This window comes from Scleropages formosus, chromosome 1 (genome assembly GCF_900964775.1).
Source record: "Scleropages formosus chromosome 1, fSclFor1.1, whole genome shotgun sequence".
NCBI lineage: Eukaryota > Metazoa > Chordata > Actinopteri > Osteoglossiformes > Osteoglossidae > Scleropages > Scleropages formosus.
The window spans coordinates 21,020,950-21,038,928 of NC_041806.1; the positions used below are offsets into that span (position 1 = coordinate 21,020,950).

At 46.0% G+C, this 17,979-nt stretch overlaps 1 protein-coding gene across 3 annotated transcripts in view; it reads right to left on the bottom strand.

Annotated features, from left to right (window-relative positions):
- Nucleotides 1-17,979, bottom strand: part of LOC108933176 (cyclin-dependent kinase-like 5) — a 72,095-nt gene that overhangs the window by 14,662 nt on the left and 39,454 nt on the right. For all 3 annotated transcript variants that reach the window (XM_018750053.2, XM_029250568.1, XM_029250562.1), the window contains exons 4-9: nt 9,975-10,020; nt 9,347-9,483; nt 8,980-9,100; nt 6,929-6,988; nt 2,357-2,447; nt 718-907 (exon numbers count right to left, since the gene is read on the bottom strand). In XM_018750053.2, the coding sequence (XP_018605569.2) occupies nt 718-907; nt 2,357-2,447; nt 6,929-6,988; nt 8,980-9,100; nt 9,347-9,483; nt 9,975-10,020 (645 nt within the window). The remainder of the gene's footprint in view (nt 1-717; nt 908-2,356; nt 2,448-6,928; nt 6,989-8,979; nt 9,101-9,346; nt 9,484-9,974; nt 10,021-17,979) is intronic.

Consider the following 17,979-nt stretch of genomic DNA (forward strand, 5'->3'; position numbering starts at 1 on the left):
ATTAAGCAATGTTGCTTTTCTTAATTAAATAATTTTTTTTTTTAACTAAATTTGCAATCGGTTACAATTTACTGATTGCAAATTTCTTTAAAAAATTTTTGAAAATTTTAACCTTTTTTTGATTTTAGTACCTAAATTCGGCACTCCCAAATCCCCGCACTTGCAGATGATTGCCTAACTAATTATAAAAGCAGCCCTGACTATAATTAGAAAAAAACCATTTGACCGGAAAACAAGTTTTCCTGCTCTTGAGTGTTTAACTGAGCGTTTATCCAAGGTTAGCAAACCACTGTTTCATGGAGAGGGGAAAGTTTAACTCTGAGACAGTGTGAAAAGAGGTGTGTGTTCTGTGGCACTGGACTGAGCATCAGGGCGTGTTGGTGGTGCTCACGAGAGCTCAGTGTGTTAGTGAGGCACCGCAGTACAGCCAAGCGTTCCATGGAAAACCTCGGGGTCATGCAGGGTGCAGAGGTGTGAAGGAAGGAAGGATGGGAGAAAGTGAGGAGAGGGAGGCTGATGGAGAACATGGGGTGAGAAGGGGCCGGTGGGAAGGAAAAGTCACGGAGAGAAGAAAGGACAGAGAGAGGGGTGGAAACGGGGCAGGGGGCAGAAGGAGGCGTGAAGGAGGGAGTGGGACGACACAGAGACCAAGGAGGGATGACGGTGCAGAAAGATGGGAACAGTTGCCGAGGGGAGAGCCGGGGCGGGGGGCCGTACCCGCAGCCCGTGGAAGCGCGGGTTGCTGTAGAACAGCTTCATCTGTTCAGGGGGCAGCGGCCCCAGCACTTTCTGGATGGTGTAGAGCTGGTCGATCTCACTCTCCCCAGGGAAGAGAGGCTGCCCGTCGCTCAGCTCGCCCAGGATGCAGCCCACCGACCACATGTCCACCGCTTTGCCGTATGGAGCCCTGGCGAAGAGCAACAGCGTTAACCGTGACGGGAAATATAAGCAGAGGCCTGGCATAGTGAACCTGACACACCAACACACAATGAGCGCCACTGTCCCTGTGGTTCACTTTCTGCAGCTATGACGTCCATCAAGGAATGAGATTCGGAAAGACAGGGTGGACGATCCCGGGGCATAAGGACCGAGAGGACAGAGGGAAAGGCGACGAAGCGAGTGAGGGACAGCAGTTAGACAGCAGAGAGAACGAGAGTGAGGGGATGCTAGACGGATCTGGAGCCAGACTGAAAGGCTTTGCATGAGGTGACGGGAGAAACACTGAGTGGGGGTTACTGATACTTCCAGAAGACCTCACAAATGGGTCATTTTTCCTCCGCTTATTTAGCCAGTTTTTCGCAACTGAAGACGAGGACATTTGGAAAGTCTGAGATGAACACGGGGGACGAGGTGGAGCAGCCAGTGCCAGCTGTGTGGGGGGTCTGGGGTTCGAGTCCTGCTTGGGGTGCTTTGTGACGGACTGGCGTCCCGTCCTGGGTGTGTCCCCTCCCCACGCCCTGCGTTGCCGGGTTAAGTTCCGGTCTGCTTGGACCAACCAGTTGTAGACACTGTGAGTGTGTGAGATGAACGTTGTGGTGAAAGAGAGGGGCTCTGCAGTAGGGCATTGACTGGAGTGAACTAGTGTGGAACAACAGAGGAGAAAGGTGCAAAGCAGACAGATAGACGTTTATTAGCTGACACCTTGTTATTCAAGGATACATATATTTTATTACTATATAACGGACAGAAATAGTGACAGAAGATACTGGAATGACACCCGAATAATTAAATATTTTTCAAAGGCACAGTGAAAGGATTGACCTGAGATTTGGGATTCAGCAACCTTATTAAAACAGGAAGCAAGGTAAGAATTAAACCGCTAACTGAACTGAGCTGTTTACGCGTCCACGATAATACACCATCTGGTGCTGCAAAAAGATGGCCCTGCTTTTTCACACACACACACACACACACACGCTCGTGTGTGCTGTCACTCACAAACTTTGAAGCACTAACGCTTTCCGACACACACATACATACATGCCCCTGTGCTGTTGTGAACTCATACGGTCAGACACACATAGATGCATCAATGTGGCTGGTCACACACTTACGCTGACTCACAGTACCAGATAAACACACAAATACACCCACATTGCTGGAAACGGACAGGCATACGCCCACGCACTCACACAGACACACATTCGCACACACGCTGCTGGAAACACATTTGAGCGCTCACACAGTCAAATATACATGTTCACGCTCACTCTGTCAGACACAAACAATCAGACACCCACACAGCTGGGCACACACTTCACGTACCAAGAGAGCAAAACATGCATAGCCAGAGTGAGACACACCCATGCACACAGATACACTCATTCACATACCCATGCTGTGGGATGAGACTTACCCCAGCAACAGCTCTGGGGAGCGGTACCACCTGGTGGCGACATACTCTGTGTAGTTGGCATTGTTCCCCTCTGACAGGTTGCGGGCGAAACCTGGGTAAAGTGTGAAGTGAACATTTCAGAGGGTAGAGACTGAACCTGGGTGACACTGAAACACAGAAATGCTACATCAGGTACAGAGCAATGACCATCGTGGAGGTACAAAGCATGGAGGGACAAAAGCAATGACCATCATGGAAGGACAAAAGCAACGACCATCATGGAGGTTCAAAGCAACGAGCATCATGGAAGGACAAAAGCAACAACCATCGTGGAAGGAGAAAAGCAACGACCATCATGGAAGGAAAAAAGCAACGACCATCATGGAGGTTCAAAGCAACGACCATCATGGAGGTTCAAAGCAACGACCATCGCGGAAGGAGGAAAGCAACGACCATCATGGAGGTTCAAAGCAACGAGCATCATGGAAGGACAAAAGCAACGACCATCATGGAGGTTCAAAGCAACAACCATCGTGGAAGGAGGAAAGCAACGACCATCATGGAGATTCAAAGCAACGAGCATCATGGAAGGACAAAAGCAACGACCATCGTGGAAGGAGAAAAGCAACGACCATCATGGAAGCACAAAGCAACAACCATCGTGGAAGGAGAAAAGCAACGACCATCATGGAGGTTCAAAGCAACGACCATCATGGAGGTTCAAAGCAGTGACCGTCATGGAAGGAGAAAAGCAACGACCATCATGGAGGTTCAAAGCAACGACCATCATGGAGGTTAAAAGCAACAACCATCATGGAGGTTCAAAGCAGTGACCGTCATGGAAGGAGAAAAGCAACGACCATCATGGAAGGAGAAAAGCAAAGACCATCATGGAGGTACAAAGCAACAACCATCGTGGAAGGACAAAAGCAACGACCATCATGGAGGTTCAAAGCAACGAGCATCATGGAAGGACAAAAGCAACGACCATCATGGAGGTTCAAAGCAACAACCATCGTGGAAGGAGGAAAGCAACGACCATCATGGAGATTCAAAGCAACGAGCATCATGGAAGGACAAAAGCAACGACCATCGTGGAAGGAGAAAAGCAACGACCATCATGGAAGCACAAAGCAACAACCATCGTGGAAGGAGAAAAGCAATGACCATCATGGAAGGACAAAAGCAACGACCATCATGGAGGTTCAAAGCAACGACCATCATGGAGGTTAAAAGCAACAACCATCACGGAGGTTCAAAGCAGTGACCGTCATGGAAGGAGAAAAGCAACGACCATCATGGAAGGAGAAAAGCAAAGACCATCATGGAGGTACAAAGCAACAACCATCGTGGAAGGGGGAAAGCAACGACCATCATGGAGGTTCAAAGCAATGACCATCATGGAAGGACAAAAGCAACGACCATCATGGAGGTACAAAGCAACGACCATCACGGAAAAACAAAGCAATGTCCACAGACCAAGACCTTCAATGAGACAAAGAGTTACCATCACCAAGGTACAGACAGTAACTGTCCCATAGTAATATCCATGGCATTTCACAGAGACCCCGACCATGACCACCATGGTGCCCAATCCTGAGTATCACTCAGGTTAAAATGCAGTTTTACTCCTATACTGACATCTTCAGTTTCAAACCAACGGTCCCGTCAACCACACACATCATTGCACTTTACTTCACTCATGGGGGAGTCGCACATGTCTGAGACAATACATGGGAATATTACAAAATGTGCGGTAAAGACATCTATACGCTACAAAAAACTTACTGTTCAATCGTCCACCGCTAATATAAATATTTTTGAGTATCAGTATTATTTCGACTGAAGTCTGAAACACTGTTCCCTACAGACGGGGCAAACTGTACATTTAAAGGCGCATCCTACCCTTTAACATGTAGATAATAAACACCGGGTGCTATGTACTAAACCATGAGCGATCAATGGAAATAAAGATACACATGACCACCCCCCTCACTACACATTTCCACTTCCGGAAAGAGAACAATTTCCCTCCACATCTTTCCCTGTGCAATAAATGCTGTGCAGCACGTGCCCATGACCCTGCTGACGGAACGCAGCCCTGCTGTGACCTGGTGCCTGGGCCTATTGTCAGCTCAGCGCTTTGCCCGTGTGCAGGATGACACCGTGCGATGCACTAGGGTATCGTCACTTTGTCACGAGGAGCCAGGTGAAGTCCAGGTCCTCCAATTCAATTACATCCCATAATCTGGCGGTGGAACCCACTGATCCAGTTCATTTAGGAAATTAAACTCAAGCCGCATGACTTTCTCTAATGCAGGACCTTCTGGACACTTCCAGCGTAGAACGTGCTGCCAAATCCAATCAATTGCTCTACCCCTAATGTCATGAAATGCTTTATTCTACACTTAATACTCCTGTACGGTCCAATGGAGTCAGGGAGTTCAAGAGCAGCGAGGCGACAGAAACGCACCTGATCCAAGTTACATAACACACACACTGTCCCGAGAAGGGTTGCAGTGTGTGTGTGTGTGTGTGTGTTATGCAACACAGGGCGTAAGGCTGGAGGGGGAGGGGACACACCCAGGATGAGACGCCAGTTCATCGCAAGGCACCCCAAGTGGGACTCGAACCCCAGACCCACCAGAGAGCAGGACCTGGCCAAGCCCGCTGCACCACCACACCCCCCCACACCATAACACCACATCAGTTATGTCAAAACCCCAAACATAGGTGAAGGACTGGGGAAATTTTCTTTCTGGCATTTTCTAGACCCAGTACAAGGAAGCTGCTGACACCAGATTGGGAAGAATCAGTCTGCAATGATGAATCAAGAAAACACACACACACACACACACACACACACACACACACACACACACACATTTTCAGAACCGCTTGTCCCATACAGGGTCACGGGGAACCAGAGCCTACCCAGTAACACAGGGCGTAAGGCTGGAGGGGGAGGGGACACACCCAGGACGGGACGCCAGTCCGTCACAAGGCATCCCAAGCGGGACTCGAACCCCAGACCCACTGGAGAGCGGGACCGTGGTCCAACCCACTGCGCCACCGCACCCCATCAAGAAAACATTCAGTCCAAAACAAATTGGACCCACGAGTGTAACAATGACAGGTGTCAGTTTGGCTGCAGTACCAGCATTTTTCCACCAGGTGGTGTGAGACAAAATTCTGATACCTACAGGCTGAGGGCTGCACATCAAACAAAAATGCTAATAAAACATATAAATTTTTCTGTTTACTTTAACGAAAAGCTTGAGAAAGATGGTTGTAAAAATGACAGATCACTTAAAATTTTTTATGTATTCACAGGTAAACTGCCATTTAGCCGGCCAAGGAGCAGCCAGGCACCATGTCACCGTGGAAGCGCTATCTTGTGCCGGCATTCTTTGCCACTTGCTGAAGTGTTCTTCAGGATTCAGTGAATGACCATGAAGGGTTTTCTTGAGATGAAATGGTACTATAAGCAAACAACACTCAAAGTTCGCAGCCAGGAAACAGCTTGGAGAATAAGAGAAACCTCGTACAATCAAAACTATTCCTATTCAACCTGGAAACAGGCGGCATGGTGGTGCAGCGGTGTCCCGCAGTGCTTGTACTCTGCAAGTGGACGTGGGTTCGATCCCCACTTAGTCTGTGTGGAGTTTCCATGTTCTCCCCATGTCTGTGTGGGTTTCCTCTGGGTGCTCTGGTTTCCTCCCACAGTCCAAAGACATGCTGTTCAGGTTCCCCCGTAGTGTGTGAACGACAGAGAGATTGTGTTCCACTGATGTATGGATGAGTGATCCAGTGTAAGTAGTGTATCCAGCAGTGTAAATCACCTTGGTTGATAAGGTATGTGGGCTGATAACACTACGTAGAGTTCATTGGAAGTCGCTTTGGAGTAAAGTGTTTGTTAAATGAAGTACCATATATGAGTTACCTGTATGCATCTTGGAACATATGCCATTTAGCCCAATTTCTCCTCCATGTGACATTTTCCCAGTAAGGATTTTTGTGAGATAATAGAGTGACGTCAAGGTTGGAACGGCTGCATTGGACTCCGAAGGTTGCCGGATTGATCCCCGCCTTTGGCTGTAGCGCCCTTGAGCGAGGTGCTTGCCCTGCAATTGCTCCAGTACCTTTCACCCGGCTGTGTGCCTGGGTAACTAGTTGTGGTCCTGCGATGGACTGGCATCGCGTCCCCCCAGCCTTGCGCCCAATGTCTCCCGGTTGGCTCTGACTCGGCTCGGGAGAGGCGGTTCTTGAGATTGGTTGGTTGGTTGGTGGATTTTTGTAAGGAATAACATGTAGGCCTGGGTGGATCAGCACCCACCTCTTTTGCATTTAGACGGGCTCTTCCAAGATGGAAATGAGAGCGATGGCGGCGACACAGGTTCAAGGTCACTGTGGCGCTTGTTATCGAAACAGACGCGAACTCCCGCTGGGACTCAACATGACGGCGTCACCCACCCAGCGGTGGCAGACCGTACAGTGACTCAGAGAAAATGTCTCCGAGACGTACATCGCTCTGGGGGAAAGTGTCTGCTAAATGAATAAATGTAAATGTAAATTGCGGTCACGGTCACTCACCAAAATCGCACAGCTTGAGAACATCGTTAGAGCTGATGAGCAGATTTTCAGGCTTGATGTCTAAGGTGAGACAAGAGGGAAAACACATTTACAGTTAAAGTGGAGACTTTGCAGCATCTCACAACTCGGAGTGTAACAGCAATTAGAATGCAGTAATAAATCATTTAAAATTCCAGCAAAATTTCATTATAAAATTGGCCTGCGTTGCTCACAAAACTGATTTAAAAAGGACGTTTGTGGAAGTGACGCGCTGGCAACCTCTCCTTCCGTAAATAGGACAGAAAGCGGATTTTCCGCATGTAGTTTATAAAACAGTTCCATTGTGTCCAAATAGATTATTTATTAAGGGAGATGTTGTGTTAGTGTTTCGCTGTGTAGGAAGTGACGTGAGACGTGGCGCTGAGAGTCTTGCCAGGAGATACTGTATGTTATTATTGTTGTGTTCATATAATACATGTAAAGAAATGAGCAAAAATTTAGGCTACTGGGTGCACAACAATGGGGGGCACAGTGGCGCAGCGGGTTTGGCCAGGGCCTGCTCTCCGGTGGGTCTGGGGTTCGAGTCCCGCTTGGGGTGCCTTGCGATGGACTGGCATCCCGTCCTGGGTGTGTCCCCTTCCCCTCCAGCCTTGCACCCTGTGTTGCTGGATTTGGCTCCGGCTCGTTACAACCCCGCTCAAGACAAAGGGATTCAGATTGTGTGTGTGTGTGTGTGTGTGTGTGTGTGTGTGTGTGTGCGTGCGTCACTGGAATCGAGAGGCAGAAGCACACATAACAGCACTGGCACAGTTCAAAAAGCCAGTTTCTTTTAAAATAATGGAATGTCTGCACGAATTTTAGTTAACCGTGCACATTTTTTAAACTGAGCCAAAAAAACCCTGTTTTGACCATGGAAGTTCTGCCGGAACGTAAGTCCAGTTTTATTATATAGATAACATTTTGTTTCTGCAAATATTTCCACTTATTTCGCTTGGTGCATCATAAGTCATCTGGGACTGTCCTCTGCAGTCAAAGGGTTGGCAAATATAGACTGTATGTGGGAAAAAAAATCCTCAGTAGTATCAGTGTATTCTACACTCTTCCTCTGCAGTGTTTAACACACAGTATCAGTGTGTTCTACACCATTCCACAGTTAGAAAGTGCCAGAAAGTTCTAAGGAGTGCTCGGGAGGACAGTCTGTAGTGTAGCGATAGGCACAATGTTATGACCCAAAGGTTGTGCGTTTGAGTCCTACTGCTGCACTGCCAGGGGGGCGTGGTGGTGCAGTGGGTTGGCCTGGGTCCTGCTCTCTGGTTGGTCTGGGGTTCGAGTCCCGTTTGGGGTGCCTTGCGACGGACTGGCATCCCGTCCTGGGTGTGTCCCCTCCCCCTCCGGCCTTACACCCTGTGTTGCCGGGTTAGGCTCCAGTTCCCCGCAACCCCGTATGGGACAAGCGGTTCAGACGGTGTGTGTGTGTGTGTGTGTGTTGCACTGCCTCTAAATGGTTTGAAGTTGTTTTCCATACAAGCGTCAACTGCACGACATATGAACTGTTGGGTGACATTGCTGTCTCACAGCACCTAGACATTGAGAGAGGATGTGGGTTTGATTCCCACTCAGTCTGTGTGGAGTTTGCATGTTCCCCCGTGTTCATGTCAGGTATATTGTGGTGACTCTATGCTGCTCATCGCGGACGCAGTGGGGCAGCGGGTTAAGCTGATGCCTCCTGCTTCAGGACCACTTGTTGGGTGTGGGGTTGGAGTCTAGAGACTGGATGTTTCTCCCAATGTTTACATCCCCAAAGACAGATGGAAGATGGCACTGCTAAAGCACCTCCGTTCCCCCTTTACCTTGTAACCATGCGAGCGGCTGCAATGAGTTGTGGTCGATTCAGTGATGGCACGTCTGTCATCACCATCAAAGTGTGTGTGTTACATTGCTTTGGTGTATTGATGAGTGAATGGCTGTAGGTGGTGTACTATGGTACATCTAAGACACCCTGGATAAAAAGGTGTTAAATAATCAGCCATCTATGTAAAAACAGGTGCGTTGCCATGGCAGTCCTTCCTTACCCCTGTGGACAATGTCATTCTTATGGCACCAGTGGATGGCTTTGATCAGCTGGTAGATGTAGTTCTTCACTTTCTCTGGGGGAGCGCCGTTGGGGAGCTCCTCCAGAAGCTCCAGCATGTTCTGCAAGAAGGAGCGAAGGAGTGCGAGTCGCAGGCGCGTCAACGCAAACCACGGGCGCTGCTCGCCGCTACGTACGTGAATTCGCAAAGGGATTTCCGTCTGGGGTGTTAGGTAACACTGCGGTTATTCTCATCGAACCTGGGCATCTTAGTTGGCGCAAAGGTTCTTTCAAAAAAATGAGCAATCAGCGGAACCCTGACTCGGACATCGGGACACCGGGACCCCCCCCCCCCCAAAGGTGCTCACCTTCTCCACATATTCGAAAACCAGGTAGAGCTTGCCCCTCCGGCGGAACGCTTCCTTCAGCTCCACGATGTTCTCCTGCTTGAGGGTGCGAAGCATCTTGAGCTCCCGCAGTGTGGTCTCCTTAACCTCCTCATTCTCTGCAGGGATGGGGTGGGTGGAACAGAACATCTAGTGAGGCTCCACGGCGGACCTGAGCGCCATTACTGCGCCCGAGTCGAGCGAAAATAAAAGCGCAGCCATAAAACAACCACACACTGGCATATAATTTTTTAACTCTTTGCATTCTCATTAGCCAGGTCCAAATTATGGACCAAGTTCGTGCTGCATATGAATTCATTAGTTTATTCAACAATGACACATTTTTGAATCGGCCTTGCTCACCCCTTTCAGCAAAAATGCAGTGTATTCAAAAGCAAAGGATAATCCTTTTGTTGTTCTCTTTCCTTCTGTGGTGTGCTCTCTAAATACAGTAAATTCTTCTCCTGCAGCAGGAGAAGGTTGAGCGTGTACCGGAAGCATGAGCAATGATGTGTAACATCCCTGACATGGTATACTGCCTTCTGGAGACCACTAGATGAGCGCAAAGCATTAAAGCTTGTTAATCCAATGAGCCGAGGGAGTCTCTTACCTTCGCTGTCCTTGAACTTCTTAATGGCCACAATTTCATTTGTCTCCTGTAACACAGGCCAACAAACTTATTAGGAACAGATGCCAATGCACGGGGGGAAGGCGTCACTAGGCAGTAACTCATGGACATGGTCACGTGGTGTCACCTCCGCCCCCCATGGACCCTCCCAAACCAGACCATACAGACCCTTATTAATGTTTTTTGTACTCGTAAATCATAATTCACTGAATGTAATGGCAATACTATAGCAGTGACATAAACAACAGGCAAAATTAAAATTACACCTTTAAATTACAATTCCATATACGCACAGCCTAACCATAATGTATTTACATGATTTACATACACGATGTGGTAGTGAAAATTCGGTAAGAAAACAATAGAATTCGAAGTAAAAACGTTTAAGAAGGACATCAAAATTATGTTTATTTTGACGTTATTGATAGGTTCACAAATACTAATTAGCTCAATATTGTTGCTAAAGCAACAGAAAATGTGACGAAATCAGCGACTATAAAAACAGCCGCAGCGACGAAAAGAACAGCGAGTCCTTGCGGCGCGTGGAGACGAAACCACGTGATCCGAAGCGTCGCTATAATTGGGTAATAATGAGAGCGCTGAGCGGAGCGCATTGGAAGGTTCAAAAAAATGAGCGCAGAGTTTTAGCCTTGTAAGTATATTGATACATGTAAACTGGGCTTTTTTACGAGAAACGTTTTTGTTCTTATAAGTAACTACAGGGATATTTTTCTAAAAATAATACATTTCTACTGAAATACTGCACAAAAATTTTAGACAGTCATTTTGGTGTCACCCCCTCTGATGTTGTCACATGGTGTGGTCCACACCCCCTGCACCCCCCTAGTGGCACCACTGTGCATGGGCGACAGTTACCACGATTTGAGCCCAATCTTACCACATCAGCATGGATGAAAAGGCAGAGAATGAAAGAAAAGCACCTGATGCTGAACAATAAAGCTCATCTCGCTCAGAAGAGAAAGGGCACCTACTTGTAGGCACTGATACACAAAGCTGACAGCAAGTTGAAAGTTTTTGCAAAATATCTGAAAATGTCGATGCAGGATTTTTTTTTTTCAAAGAATTATGTATTTATTCTGTATTCCGCAGGATTGATCAGAGGGCCATAACCCAAAATCTTGGTAGTATAGTAGAATATAATTATTATGTTCTGTTAACATTTTCATACATTTTGCATTTTTAAAACGTTACGAACACTTTTTCTCATTCTAATTCTATGACTCTGGGAAAACAGTAAAAAGCTGAATGAGAAGAATTGATACACAAATGATTTTGAGATATAGAGATATAGAGAGTGCTGCATTAAAAGTATCTGAAGTCCTTATTTTTTACCACAAAATGGTTATTTAATGAGAATCAGTGTTTATCATGTGTCGTAACAGGTGTGTACCGGCCAATTCCATATGTCGCTTTACAGGAAATCGTGTGTGTAGTAGAAACACAGAAGCAGGTGTAAAAATAAGTAAACCCCAATTTGCACTGGTTAAACCAAGGAGGTAAGTAGAATCAGGTGTGTATATCATAGTCATTTATTCATTTTATAAGATTATTTTAAGACTTAAGAGTCAGATTTCACCTTTATTTTAATGTTTCATACAAAATCTACAAAAATCTACACTGAAGCCCCAATTTAGTGATCAAAAACAGGGTCAAACGATGGACACGTTCTGAACTTCACGCACGTTCTCAGCAAATTTCAAAGACGGCCTTCAGAAGCGAGAAGACTCCGTTACAAGCTCTTCAATCCCGTTTTGACGTCGCCGTAGGCCGGGGACTGGCATCTTTTCGCTCGAAGCGCTGCAACTCCTCCGGTGTTCCAGGGGACACCTACAACACGGAGCTCCGAGGGCCGACGGTCACAGAAGGAGCGAATCTGTTCGCTTTCTCACCCGTTTAGAGCAGCGACAGGCCACGCACCCCTCCGCCACGGATCTCCCGGCATGCTGCTTTGGGCGCAGTACACCAAGTACAGTACACCTCTGAGAATGAGCGCGCTGCCTCCCGACATCACACCAATTACCATGCTAATACCACACAGAGGAGCAGCGAAAAGGAGAAAAAAAAGCCTCCAGGACATACATGACATCGATCTGCTGAGATTCTGACATGCAGCTCACATGCAAGCCACTCATTAGTGGGCCTGTAAGAAATCTGTGAGATCAGACTGAAAAAAGAACCATAGGTGTGTTTTACTACCGTCTTCAGCGTTTGTTTGAGCCTAAGGGGCGGCGTTTTAACCTCGGCAGAGGTAAACCAGTCGGCTGTCCACAGACTGTTGAACGTATGGCAGCTATTTCAAAAAACGTATGTAACTGAGAACCTAGCTGATGCTTTTACTGAAAGTGTTCTCGGTTCTGGCTCCGTTGTGGCGGAACAACCCCCCCCCCCCCCCCCCCACTCAGAACTGCTGAATCTCTGCCCATATTAAAAAAGGGTCTTAAAACTCACCTCTTCAAGACTCACTTCTCCCATAATCTCTTAAGTTCACGTAAAGTGTAAATGTTCATGTTCTATAACTTTAAGATCATGCCGGGATAAACCTTTGCACAGCTACTCCTGTTATGTAACATAAATGTCTCCATGTATCTCAGAAAAAAAAAAAAAAATATTACTAGGAAGGTGATTTGGAACTAGGGGGTGCGGTGGCGCAGTGGGTTGGACCACAGTGCTGCTCTCCAGTGGGTCTGGGGTTCGAATCCCGCTTGGGGTGCCTTGCGGCGGACTGGCGTCCCGTCCTGGGTGTGTCCCCTCCCCCTCCGGCCTTACGCCCTGTGTTGCCGGGTAGGCTCCGGTTCCCCGTGACCCCGTATGGGACAAGCGGTTCTGAAAGTGTGTGTGTGTGTGTGTGTGTGTGATTTGGAACTGTGGATATTCAGATAAAATTTTATGCAGCTACTTGTGTGATGAACATGGGTTCATATGGTGGAAAGCAACAAACTAACTGCACTTACGAATCACACGTCTTCATCTAAGTCTCTCTTTCTGTTAACGTAATACCAATTCAGGGTATGGATCTCCATCACTTACTCTACAGCAGGAGGTGGGATTCAAGCAAAGTCTTTCAAGTGCAAAGTGACAGCTCCGACCACTACGCCACCTGCCGCCCCCCTCATAAAAGGGTTCAGTGTAGCAGCTAAACAGGTTTAGACACTCTTGAGGAACTAGTTTAGCTACACCTTCAGGCAGGCCCAGCTTGAGTCTGGTCATCAGCACAAACAACCCCAACTAACACTAGTTACATTTATTCATTTACAGTATCTGATACTTTTCTCCAAAGCAACTTACAGCGTTCAGCTTCTAACAACTATTTACCCACTTATACAGATGGACAATTTTATATTTTTACTGGAGCAATGGAGGGCAAGTACATCGATCAAGGGTACTATAGCTGGAGATGAGATTCAAACCTGTGACCAAAAACCAAACATACACAAAGCTGTGTTTGTAGCCTTGATTTTGAATTCACAGGTTCTAGGATCCTTAATAATAAACTCAGCGTTTTTAGAAGCAGCCACTACTGGACACCATCACTGGAGGCATGGAGCCACACACAGACCGCTCGCTGTCTCTCGACCCAAACCACCTCCACTCCCGTTACTTTGTTCATTAATATTTAACAAGCTACTCTACTCTCCCACATCAAGGATGCTCTGCCACCCATTTCGTTGTGGAAATTTAATCTGCCTTACTAATTAGAGGCTCCAAGCAATTACAATGCGGCTCGAAGCTAAAATCACAGGCGTTCGGATCTATGCCCGTCGACTTCCATTTGACTTGAGTGCAGTCACCGGATCACTGTTTTAAGCCTTCTCACCCAACCAGAGCATCGCAGAATGACGACGACTGCGGGAGACGTGGATCAACCAGTCACATCCCCATTATTTTCATCCTAAATCTTAGGTCTGTCCACATTCTGTGCTTTTTAACTTCAAAATGACATTGGCTGCAGCAGTTCACAGAAGACGGCAACGAACACTGTTAACAGCAACGTGGTCCGACTGAAAAGAATGAAATCTTTGTCCTTCCTCAGGCTCACGAGCCGACGAACCGCTGTAGTCGTGCAATTTTTGATGCGCATCGCAAAGTAGCGCCTGTTTGTTATTACGAGTCATTATATGTAACTTGAATTTTCAATATAACAGGATGTATGGGAGGTGGTTTGTAACAACGGGTTGTACGTAAGTCGGATGTTTGCAACTCACGGACTGCCTGTATATGGAGATGCAAATATGTGTCGATACCCTTAGATAGTGTTTAACTTAGAGCACACTCCCTTAGGAGGAAAAAATTAATAAAAAGAAAGAAAGAAAGAATAATTTAATAATTTAAGCATTTTCTTACAGATAGACCAGAAACCTAGTCCAGAAAATGGGTAAATATTTGTTAAATTCCCTGTAATGGCATCTCGAGATCACAAGAAAACCAGCGCTTTAAAGATAAAATCCTGACCTGGAGGTAATGTGATGTCAAGATGAGCAACTCATAACAGCAGGTATCAAAAAAACTTGTCTGTCCAGAATTAAAATATTCACATATGTTTCCTAAACACGCAGCTTACTATAGGACGAATGAATTTCAAAAGTCGATTGCTGGACAACCATATAACAAGAACATATAGTTATGAAAGTCTAATTTGCTGAGGTACTAGAATGGAGCTCACCCAGGCAGAATGAGAAGTAGTGTACTCTGTATAAAAATTACTGGATCTACTGGGAGCACATGAGGATTCCGAAACCCTGAAAACATTATTTTTTCTAACATTAATCACAGACTGCCATGAGTTACCTTCAGTGTCAAACCACACTGGTTCTAATCAATTGAAATCAAGATTTTTTTTAAGTCCACAGAAAAACCATATGTGGCAGATTCAAAACCAGGGACTCCAGAAATAGATTTATTCCTGATGAGGCATTTAAGAAAAAAATAAAACAGTAAGCCTCAGGTGCTGCATAATTCTTAACGTTTGTGTTATTTGGGCACGTTTTTCAGTTTATCCCAACACGTTACAATGAGCACCAAATGTATATTTCTAACTTAATTAAAATATAGAGGAGCTATATTATTGAAGAGAAAATTAAAATGTCTAAATATTATATAAGAAGTTATGATACCATTAGCAGGATGGTAAGCTGCAAGGAGATTACAAAAAAGCAGCTAAAAGAGGAGAGTCATGTGATGGTGCTGGTTTCAATGTCTCATCTCAAAAAAATGAAAATCTATAGCCACAGTTACAGTTAGCTACAGTTACTATGGAAACGAGAGAACACAAGGACCCACATATCCTACACACATGTTAAGAATGGAGCCAACATGACCAAATTGTAAAATCTGCTTCCAACAGTCTTTGCATCACATATTTATTCAGAGGCTGTGCTTGACAGTTATTGAAACTGTGTGTGTGTGTGTGTGTGTGTGTGTGTGTGTGTGCATGCATTTATAAGGCACTTCATTGACAAAGGCAGTGAAAATGGATATCAGTTAGATGTCAGAGGCAATGGTACCAAATGTGCGATCAGCTCTGGGAAGAGAAACAGAGATGTCCTTTTCGAACTTCAGAATAAATAAGCAGCTCTACTGTTCACTTTTGTGAGCTGAGAAGTAAATTCAAGCTGACATTCTCAATTCAGCGTTACAAATACGTCGATTTTAATAAAGCAGAAAGTCAGATCCCCAAGTTCAGCTCCAAAGAACCAACATATTGCCATATATACAAGGTCCTGCCAACACCCTAAATTTACAGAGAGCTTCTGATCAGATCCTTGTTGCTGCTCCCTTTATAAGTCTGAGATAACAGCACTCTGTACATCAGTAGCCAACAGAGGCTACAGACACACACACTAATCCTGCACCCAAAGGGAGACGACCAGGAAAAGATAAGCAACTCATAAAAGAAACAGTATTTATGTATTTTTAGCCTTTTCTGTAATTCCAACTTTCTCTATCAACAAATCAAACAGTGGTCAGGAGCTCATGTTCAACCATCAGCTTCAGCTGTGAGACATTCAGATAGTGCTGTGAAAAAGTAAGTTCACCCCACATGAAGCTGTGTTTTTAAGCTGTGTGCATATATGATATTCGATCTTCATTTCAACAAAACTGGTAGATATCAGTGATCTAATTTAACAAATAACAATGAGAATTATTCTTTGATTCTACTCAATGACTTATTCAATAAAAAGATCAGAAATGCACTTGCCTTCTATGGAAAATAAGTACAACCTCTAGCTTCAGTAGCTGGTGTTGCCCCCTTCTTGTAGGGGTTTCCTGTAACTGTCCATCAGTTCTCCAACATTGACTTGGAGACATTTTTGCCCACTGATCTTCACAGAACTCCTTCAACTCTATGATTTTTTTAGAGATTGTTTTCATCTGTTTCCCACTTGAAGTTCCCCCCATAGCACTTCTATGGGGTTAAGATTTGGCTTTTGACTTAGCCTTTCCATAACCCTCCATTTTGTCATTCTGAAGCTGTTCTTTCCTGAATGTGCTGCAGTTTTTTGAGTCATTGTCCTGTTGCAAGGTCCACTCATGGTTCAGCACTTTCTAGTACCATGTGGAATTTGTGATAAACTATGACGGCAAGGTGGCCCAGCCCTGAGGCACAAACGCAGCCCCAAAGCATGACTCTTCCACCACCATGCTTTATGGCTAATATAAGGTTGTTTTTGACAAAGGCAATTTTTGGTTTTCACCAAACATGATGTCTAGCATGTTTGGTAACAACCGTACCTTTGACTCATCCATCCAGAGCACATTGTTCAAATAGTCTTGTTCTTCACCAAGGTGTTCAGTTGGGCAAAGTTGTGCAGTTTCTTCCGATGGTTCATTCATGCACTTTGACACGATTTGCCTGTAAATCCCTCACTTGTTAGAGTCCTTGAAGACTTCCTGCCGCATCTTTTGGTCAGCCTTTGGGTTAAATTTGGTGAGATGACCTGGCCTAGAGAGATTGCCCGTGGTCTGAAATTTCCTCACTTGAACTGATCTTTCAGACATTGGAGTAATCAAGTGAAATTGCTTGGAAATGGCATTAAAACCCTTCCCAGACTCACAGGCATTGAAAACCTTTCTGATGAAGGCCTCATAGACCTCTTCTGATTTTGGCATGATGTAGCCACACACCTCAACTGCTAAAACCAAACCAGAGCTCAGCTTTCTGATATTCATACAAAGCACTGGCTTCCAAATTACACTCTAATGATGTTCTGTTTTAGTGCCCTAAAGTGTCTTATTGTAGGTATTTCACACAATGATATAGGTAGGAAACTGAAATAGTACAAATGAGTGCAAATTGTGATTTTTGAATGTTATATTTGAAAATGTAAAATTAGATCACCTTTATCTATCAGTATTGGTAAAATGATAATCAAATACACACACACACACACACACACACACACACACACACACACTTCCTGAACCGCTTGTCCCATACAGGGTCGCAGGGAACCGGAGCCTAACCCAGCAACTCAGGGCGTAAGGCTGGAGGGGGAGGGGACACACCCAGGACAGGACGCCAGTCTGCCGCAAGGCACCCCAAGTGGGACTCGAACCCCAGACCCACGGGAGAGCAGGACGCGGTCCAACCCACTGTGCCATTGCACCCCCCGCGTAATCAAATACACACACACACACACACACACACACACACACACACACACACACACACACACACACACACACACACACACACACACACACACACACACACACACACACACACACACACACACACTTTCTGAACCGCTTGTCCCATACGGAGTCACGGGGAGCCGGAGCCTACCCGGCAACACAGGGCGCAAGGCCAGAGGGGGAGAGGACACACCCAGGACGGGACGCCAGTCCGCCGCAAGGCACCCCAAGCGGGACTCGAACCCCAGACCCACCAGAGAGCAGGACCCAGTCCAACCCACTGCGCCACCGCGCCCCCCATAATCAAATATAATTTTGTTTAAAATTTTTAAAA